A 9,096-nucleotide genomic window follows, 5' to 3' on the forward strand; every position below is an offset into this window, starting at 1 on the left:
GATAGACTACACCCCAAAAATGATTCTAAAGTGACTGGCAAGATTATGAAAGAACAGCTCTATTCTGAATGTTATATGTTAATCTTTTTTGATATAAACAATGTTATTAATTTTCATGACAACTTAAGAAATAGACACTACTGTCATCATCACTACTTTATAGATAGGGAATATGATACCCAGACAGGTTAATTTCTTTCTGTTTTTCTCATTTTAATTTAACTCATCAAAGCAAACCTAGATAATTTAGGGAAGGTTTGTGGCACAACTGCACCTAAAACACCAACATGGTATATTCATTTTTCATTTTATTTCATCCTCTTGTGCCAAATATCAAAACAAGGAACTGCATGAAGTCTCACATACTTCTGACCATCAACAGAACACTGAAAGCACCCATAAACTGTCTCCCTTTTGAAGTTCCCCATTCCACAGAGTATGCACGGCCCTTTGGGAATGTTGTGATTAAGTAAGTTAACTCGAATATGGGTCCCTTCTTTGAGTGAAATATCAGTCATGCTGAGAGGTTTGTCATAGTAGTCAGAAAAAAGATCATCCAAGTAAAGCTGTGAACGAGAAATTACATCCATCACTCTTCTATCTAAAAAGACAAAAACAGAACAGAAACATGTTAGAAGTGAAAATGAAAAATACATAATGCAAATAGCATTAATAAATATGTGAACCCACTAGTCATGAAATAATTTGGCTTTTCTTTTTTTTTTTTTTCTGGCTCTGTCACCCAAGCTAGAGGGCAGTGGCGCAATCTCCACTTACTACAACCTCCGCCTCTCGGGCTCAAGTGATCCTCCTACCTCAGCCTCTCAAGTAGCGGGGACTACAGATGCACACCACCACAACCAACTAATTTTTTTTTCTTTTGTTTTCTTTGTACAGATGGGGTTTTGTCACATTGCCCAAGCTGGTTTCAAACTTCTGAGCACTAGCAATCTGCCTGCCCTGGCCTCCCAAAGTGCTGGGATTATAGGCATGAGCCACTGTACCAGCCAGGCTTTTAAATTTAAATTTTTCCTTAACAGATGGGATTACTGAATAGAAAACCTCATGCATTAAGCCAGGAAAGGAAAAAAAAAAAGACATTCACAATGGACATACTTCTTTCAAATAGGATATTTCTCAACCTGTACAGCAGTGCAAATGTTGCCATTTCTTCCCTTTCAAATCCTCCTTTTGACACTGAAGTGACACAAAGGTCTACAAAAAAAATTGTTAGAAGATGTTATAACTTGAATAATTCATGTTTTATTGTTTGATGGGGTGATGAATTCTGGTACAAACCATTCCTTGTATTTTTTAAAAAGTTAACTTTTACATACTTTTGGAAAAGGTAACATTCACATGGTACAAAATTCATACAAAAAGGAGATACAGCGACAAATAAGTCTCTGGCCCACCCTGTATCCAGCCACAGTCTTCTACCTCAGGGGCTCACGGGCACCCATTGTTTAAGTTTCTTGTGTATGCTTCCAGAAATACTCCATATATTTTACAAGCATAAAGAAAGATGTATGTATACATGTATGTGTATAAAATTATTTATGCCCAAATAGTTACATATTATTCTCAGCTCTTTAAAAATATCCATTACAAGTATTATATTCTTATTGGCTTCATAGTATTCCCTTGTAAGGATGCACCATTATTTAGTCTCCTTAAAGTTGTTTCCAATCTCTTGTTATTGAGGACTGAATATACTTGCACTCATATCATTTCATATATGTGTAAATATATCTGTAGGATAAATTCCTAGAAGTGGAAGTCCAAATTATATGTATATTTTAAATTCTTGTGGATATATCAGTCCATTTACATTCCTCCCAACCATCAATAAAACTGTAAAAACTTAAAATTTACTTAATAAGACCTAGTATTTGCAAGCGTAATAGGGTGACTATAGTCAAAACAATGTAATTGTACAGTTTTTTCTCCATCTTAGACTGAGAATTTGTACATTTTTAAATAACTAAAAGAATTTGTACATTTTTAAATAACTAAATAACTAAAAGAGTATAATTGAATTGTTTGTAACACAAAGGATAAATGCTTGAGGGGATGGATACCCCATTTTCCATGATGTGATTATTATGCACTGTATACCTGTATCAAAATACCTCATGTACCCCATATATAAATAAATATATATATATCTACTATATAGCCACAAAAATTAAAAATATTTTTTAAAAAAACAATTTACTTAACACGTAGTTTTCTTTTGTTTCTGGACTCCCTATTCCCTCCTCCTACAAAATTGCAGAAATGAACAAAAACAGGTCTAAAAACATTTGTAAATTACCATGGCTAGGGGACTCCCTTTCCTGATCCTTTGGGCTATACCTGGGCTTGTTCCAGTTGGCCAACAGACCTTAAAGACCTGTGAAATGTAGAGACCTAAAGTGAGCTGCACTTAGGTATTATACAAGGTGACAATTTTGGAGGAAGTATTTTTACCTTTTAAAGTTATTTTTTAGGAAGAGTGCAAGGGGAAGCTGGGTCTATGATAAGTAAAACTGAAGTAAGAAAAGCTGTCTTTAGATGCCCTGGTTTGGGAATCCTAACACTTCAGGCATCCTACTATCTACCTACTCCTCTGTTTGCCACAACCAAAAACTACCTATAAGAAAGTCATTTATTATCTCCCCACGTAAGCTAAGGAATACTTTGTCAGTAGATGGCATTTTAGCTCTTATTTATAATTTTAAATGGAGTAGTGGAGAGTTTACAACCTTCACCAAGAAGCAGAAAAGTGGAATGGGGAAGCAGGGAAGGGAAGACCTTTCCCAGCTATTTTGCCCAAGCATAAGATTGACAGTGCTGACAGCATCTTCTATAATTGTTAGACACGAGAAAAAAGAGAGAGAGAGAGAGAAAGAGAGAGAGAGGAAGATGAGAGAGATGAGAGAGGAGTTACCGAGATGGTGAAGACATGAGATGAGGATCGTTGAGATGAGGAGAGAGAGAGAGCCCCATGCGCCTGTTGAATGCTCCTATAGTCATTTGTATTTCATGCAGACCCTTAACTCACCAAAGGCACCATCCAGGTATATGAAGAGTTCAAAAACACTGAAAGCTATGGTTGTATGTGCTGGGAAAACAATAGCTTTGTCCCTTCCCTTGGGATTCTGTTCATCCATAAAGTGAAACTATATTGAATAAATATATAACATTATTAAGGATTATAACATGTAAGGATAGCTTTTTGGAGAAACAAAACATCTCCTATAATCCTACCAAACAAAACAAAAAATTCCCAAGTAAAGAATTATTCTGCTTGAATTAAACCATTTTTTATAGCAGAGATCCAATTGGTCCAACAGAAACTCCTGGTCTATATTAGGAAATACCTCTGCACTTTTCACTTACTTTGGTATTACAACCCATGATTAGTGCTACCACAACCATAATGCTCTGGAGTAGAAGCCTTTTTTTTCAACAGGAAATCTTAGAAAGCAGTGCTAGAGTTTAAGTTTTCAGCCTAGCCTGTCTACCATTCCAAAGCCCTCCAGAGTTTTAATCCAATCAAGTCATTATTAGGTGTCACTGAATGACAAAGATAAACAATATCATAATTGAGCTGAAAATTAAACACAGATAATTTTCTAATTCTTTTTATTTTTTTAGAGACAGGCTCTCTCTCTGTCACCCAGTCTGGAGGGCAGTGGCACAATCATAGCTCACTGTAACCTTGAACTCCTGGCCACTCCTGCATCCTAAGGTGTCCCTGCTAAGTCCTGAGCTCGAACCTGCAAACTGCTGGTTGGACACGGAGCCCACGGTCATCAGCTGAGCCCGTGGCCCTGGGTCCCTAGTTGGGTGGTTGCTGGCCCCAGAGAAGTCTGAAGGCAAAGGAGTGGTTTGGAGAAGAGGCTGCTACATCTTCCCCAGCACAATAGCGGTGGGAGGGTCCAGGGCTTTTCAAAGGCTCCTAAATTCTAAAAGACAATGACCCAAACCCCCACAGGCAGCCCCCTGCCTCAGGACTATAGGCGTGTGCCACCACACCCAGCTAATTCTTTTATTTTTTGTAGAGACAAGGTCTCATTATTTTGCTCAGGTTGGTCTTGAACTCCTGGCCCCAAGCTGTCTTTCTATCTCAGTCTTCCTAAGCACTGGGATTACAGGCATGATCCACTGCACATTGCAGCTAATATTTTTTAAAGAATTTAACTAACCTTGAATATAGCATGTATGGCCATTGATAAAATTAACTTTGAAAACTATTTGAATATAAAATATAAATTCAGCTTTTAAAATTCAAAGTGTAAAACTCTATCACTTAAAAAACAACTCAGCTTAAGCACTCAATTTTTATTCTTAAAACAGCACTTAAATAGTAATATGAGGGACTCCATTATGCATGTAATTTCACAAGGATTACTGTTTTTGCATTATGTTACACTTTTTTTTTTTGGTTGGGGTTTTTGTTTTGTTTTGTTTTGTTTGAGACGGAGTCTCACTCTGCCACCCAGTTTAGAGTGCAGTGGCACAATCTCGGCTCACTGCAACCTCCACCTCCTAGGTTTAAGCGATTCTTGTGCCTCAGCTTCCTGAGTGGCTGGGATTACAGGGGTGCACCACTACACCTGGCTAATTTTTGCATTTTCAGTAGAGTTGGGGTTTCTCTGTGTTACCCAACTTGATCTCCAACTCCTGACTGCAAGTGATCTGCCCACCTCGGCTTCCCAAAATGCTAGGGTTACAGGTGTGAGCCACTGTGCCCAGCCAAAAACTATACCACTTAAAATCAATTCAACTCACTCAATTTTTATTCTTAAAACAACACTTAAATAGTAATTTGAGGGACTCCAGTATGCATGTAATTTCATAAGGATTACTGTTTTTGCATTATATTACACATGTTTAGAATCCCAAGATTTCTTTTTTTTTTATACTCGAGTAGACATCGCTGTGCAAAATCCCATACAACTGCAGCTCTTTCGTCAGAACATTTGACAAAATACACAAGTCTGACGAGAAATTCAATACTTAAAAAAATTCCCATGGCAACACTTTAGTTAGTAAGAGAAGCCCAACGAGTGTGGTTTACCCGCATTGCTTCCCCTCGAATTCCAGCATGCACAGACAGTGAACACTGTCGTGTGGTTCGGATGCTCTCCATGACCACACACAATACTGCCTTTCTGCTGCTCCTTGACTGACGTATCAAGCTGTGGTCAAAGTTAATTTTTCTAAAATAAAGAAGATACATTCACAAGACTCTGTAACATCTAATTACACATAATCAAGTACATTTTTTGCTGTCATGTGTTATTCATTCATAGTTCACCTAATAGTAAATCAAGGCAATCCTAATAATCAGAAAATACACCCAAAAGAAATGTAATAATTTGTCTCTCCTATTTTCTTAAAACATGCTTATACAGAATGCTTCACTCCGTCTGTTGGAAGTCTTTTGAGGGGAACTCTATTTGTTGCAGACAGATTCCTCTATTATTTAAATCTAATAATTTAGCAAATGTGTGTAGAGCCAAAGTAATTTTGTGGAACAATTAAAAGTTTTGTTTAAGCCAAGTGACTTTTTTTTTTTTTTAAGCTGGGCAAATCATTTTAACGTGTAACAGTAGACCAACTGGGGAGGACAAGACCCCAATCTCCAGCCTTTCCCCTGATGCCCTGGGACCTGTGTGCCTGGGCCAGTCCCATGCCTGCCCCAAGCCCTGAGGCCCACAAGTCCCAGAGAAGAGTGGGAAAGAAAGCTGGGTGGTTGCAGCTCGGCTCCAAGAGTTCAGGGAGGAAAAAACAGGGGCTAGTTGAATTTAGCCTTGGAAAAATACATCTCTGGATGCTGATCAATGAACTTCTTCAGAATCTCCTGTTTCTTCTGTTCGTCTGAGGTTTGCAACCCCATGGACTTCTGTCTCTGGTCATACATCATCCTTTCCACCATGCTGCGAGTCTCACTGTCCAGGTCTGACAGCTTGGAATTCTCAGGGTTAATATTCTTGGTATTGATCTCAAGGTCACTGGACACCAAGCGGCTCCACCACTCCATCTTATTGATCTCCAGATGCACAGTCACCACCTTGCCGTCCTCAATGAGCCACGAGCTCTCCTCCATCTTCACTTCATTGTAGAGCTCCCCACAGATGATCGCTGGCTGCCCCTTGAGCATCACCTGGAGGTGCCACCGCAGCATGTCCACCACCATGTCCTTCCCTTTCAGCCAGAAGTTCACACGGAAAGGGACTGCCAGGTCCAGCTCCGACAGGGTCTGGGTCCAGCGGTAATTGGGCAGGTCTGCCCCGTTGGGTAGGTTGGGCTTCAGTTTTCCTTTGTTCTTCTCATCTTCCTCCTCCTCATCTTCCTCAGTCTCCTGCTTTCCTGGGGAGTCAAGGCTGCCGTTCTTGAGCTGGGCCTCATGATTCTCTGCATCCTTTTTCTGGTCAATCTCTAGCTGCAGCCTCTCTGCGTCTTCGTCAGTTAGCTCCTTGATCTGGGGCCCTGAGGTCTCTGACTTAAACCAAGTGATTTTTGATATCTATCCTAATTCAAAGTTTGGATATACCAGTAATGTATTTCAAACATACCTAGCAAATTACACTAGTAAAATACAATCTCAATGTTTTAAGCATTCTTTGTAATGAAGTTTATATAGCTAAAATAGTTAATGAAAACACTGAAATATATTAGGATTATTATACTGACCGCGTAGTAATTTCTTTGAGTAGTGTTGATACTTCCACTTCATGTTTGGTTACTACACCAAACGAAGCTTTCACTGCAATGGAATCTGATCCAGCAACATTAATCCCAACGTCATTCACAATATGGTTACCTCGCCTTCCATAGAGTGAAACATCGGATTCATCTTCATAATTCAGTAATTGATAAGATGAAATACCTTTACAAGAAGAAACTTAGTATTTTTAAAATGTCTTTAATTTATCTTATGTAGATTATATATAGTAACACATTAATTTACAATTGAAGACTCAATTACCCAAACGTTAGAGAAAGGCAACATTACTCACCAAGATTTAAAGTAGTAATTCAATTAATCTTACAACAAAAAGAAACACATAGCCAGAATTCTTAAAAGGAACTCAAATTTTCTATTCAGCCAACAGAACTTCTTAAGCATCAAGATCCACTGGGCAATTCAAAGAAAAAATAAGCGTTTATAAGCAGTAACTCATTAAAATATCAGCTTATTAAATAACCTACCCTTCAAATACATTTCAGTTTACCAATTGTAATAATTGCATTATAAAAAATAAATACAAATTACTTTCATCTCATTCGACCATATAAGATAGGTAAGCCCAAATAATACCCCATTTTATAGATGAAGAAATATGTCATAGTCTAAGTTGATCTGAATAAAACAATTTATAAAATAATTGATAGATTTGAAAATTATTTGACCAATAAGAGATTTGATATTATACAAACTTTTGGCATTGTTAATCTTAATAACATTATTATACTACCATCATAATAAAAGTTGCTTTAATCATTGAAAATGTGTTTTACTAATGTAAGTAGCATATATGACCTATGTTTAGGTTACCAATAATACAGATGAATGAGTTGGCACTCCCAAACATTGAAACTTACCAGCTGAAATTTCTCTGTCTCCTAGGAGAATATCTTTCAGTGTAAAAGGTGTTGAAGTAAATTTATATCTAGGAAACAGAAAGCATCGCTTCTTTTTTACCACCAGACTTAGAGGTTGATATTTGTCAGCTTCACTGAGGCTTGGAACAGGAACTAATCTCCCTCCATCTCCAACTTGCTTGACAAAGCTCTTGGTAGCAGCAGCAAACATATTAAAATCAAAATGTCATCAACTGCAACCCCCAGATAAATCCATTTTTAAAGAGGAAAATCAGGCACAAAATTAAGCATTGCTTGTTTTTAAATATAATTATACATCTTAAAAATACAAAGCATGGTTTCACCAAGTAGTTTACCACTGTATAATTCACTGCCTCTGCTCATGTGCTCAGGTAATGAATTATAGATCAACGGTGTAAAATGATATGCTAAGAGCATGTTTAATTTGGAATGGCAGGCTATAGCACTAAAATACACCCAGAAAACTAATAACGTAAAAATATGACCAATGTCTACGATAAGGATCACAGTAGACAGCGATTTGCCACTGGCAATGGGCCAATTTTAAGGGACGTATATAGCGCTGTGGGAAGCCATGCAATTTAGGCACTAACAATAGTCCCAGATACAATCTACAGTGGACCTAGTCCAAAGGGAATTCCTTCACAAGTCCACACTGGAATTTTGGCAACACGAAAGTGCTGTTTTGAATCCTCATGGCATACAGTTCATTGATAGAGCATTTCATTTTCCATCTTACATGTTTACAAAACTGTGTTTAATATTAAATATGAATTCACAGATATAAACAATTACATGCGGATCTTTATAAAAAAATAAAGCCACATTACATGTAAGTAACTATATAAACTATTACCTCGTGGTTTCTTACTCTGAAGTTGGATACACAGACTCTATCCCTTTGAAATGGAGTCCTGCTGCATCTTTTTGTTTCATTATCCCAGCTACTGGGATAGTAATAAGAGCTATCTATATAAAGTTCTGCCCTGTTTTTAAGTAATTTTATGACTAAAAATGAACTTTACCTGAGTGCTGAAATGTTTTTGCATAGGTGTTATGCCAAAGTTCATATGCGGAGTTCATATATTTTGAACATGCGGAGTTCATATATTTTTAAACAGTGACTATGTAGCCCTTCCAATAAGATATCCATTAAAACAGTGATGGATAGTAATCTATATACATACATATATAGACAGAGAAGAAGAGAGAATAGGCTCTAATTAAAGCATCAAATGATATAATTTGATTAGATTCTGAACATCTTTCACTTGCTTTCAAGCATCCAGGGCTCATTTGCTAACAAAATAACAAACCACTTTTTTTTTTTTTTTTTGAGATGGAGTCTGACTCTGTCGCCCAGGCTGGAGCGAAGTGGCGCGATCTCAGCTCACTGCAACATCCGCCTCCCGGGTTCAAGCGATTCTCCTGCCTCAGCCTCCCGAGTAGCTGGGATTACAGGCGCATGCCACTACG

General features: G+C 37.7%; 1 protein-coding gene and 1 pseudogene across 4 annotated transcripts; both read right to left on the reverse strand.

The window, feature by feature from the left end:
- Positions 1-202: 202 nt before the first annotated feature.
- PJVK (pejvakin) lies at positions 203-8,983 on the reverse strand. Of its 3 annotated transcripts, XM_017868285.1 has the most exons (7): positions 8,646-8,983; positions 7,600-7,789; positions 6,688-6,883; positions 5,069-5,210; positions 3,047-3,164; positions 1,117-1,215; positions 203-601 (listed from the first exon to the last, which is right to left on the reverse strand). In XM_017868285.1, the coding sequence occupies exons 1-7, from the start codon at positions 8,688-8,690 to the stop codon at positions 309-311; spliced, it is 1,083 nt and encodes a 360-aa protein (XP_017723774.1). In that variant the 5' UTR covers positions 8,691-8,983; the 3' UTR covers positions 203-308. The 3 variants fall into 3 exon arrangements, with proteins under 3 accessions (XP_017723774.1, XP_017723776.1, XP_017723775.1); XM_017868287.1 differs by lacking the exon at positions 7,600-7,789; XM_017868286.1 differs by having other exon boundaries at positions 7,600-8,983.
- Positions 5,574-6,547, reverse strand: LOC108527123 (nuclear migration protein nudC pseudogene; annotated as a pseudogene). Its single transcript, XR_001884696.1, has one exon. The product of XR_001884696.1 is annotated as a nuclear migration protein nudC pseudogene (transcript).
- Positions 8,984-9,096: the final 113 nt, after the last annotated feature.

The sequence above is a fragment of the Rhinopithecus bieti genome, unplaced genomic scaffold (assembly GCF_001698545.2).
Source record: "Rhinopithecus bieti isolate Rb0 unplaced genomic scaffold, ASM169854v2 scaffold_3062, whole genome shotgun sequence".
Taxonomy (NCBI): Eukaryota; Metazoa; Chordata; class Mammalia; order Primates; family Cercopithecidae; genus Rhinopithecus; species Rhinopithecus bieti.

Excerpts from the sequence above, each read along its gene's own strand:
- PJVK (XM_017868285.1), bottom strand. The coding sequence starts at position 8,690 with ATGAACTTTGGCATAACACCTATGCAAAAACATTTCAGCACTCAG. Across the intron at positions 7,790-8,645 it reads AAAAACATTTCAGCACTCAG|AGCTTTGTCAAGCAAGTTGG; the intron begins GTAAAGTTCATT and ends GCTGCTACCAAG. Across the intron at positions 1,216-3,046 it reads ATACCTGGATGGTGCCTTTG|ACCTTTGTGTCACTTCAGTG; the intron begins GTGAGTTAAGGG and ends TTTTTTTTGTAG.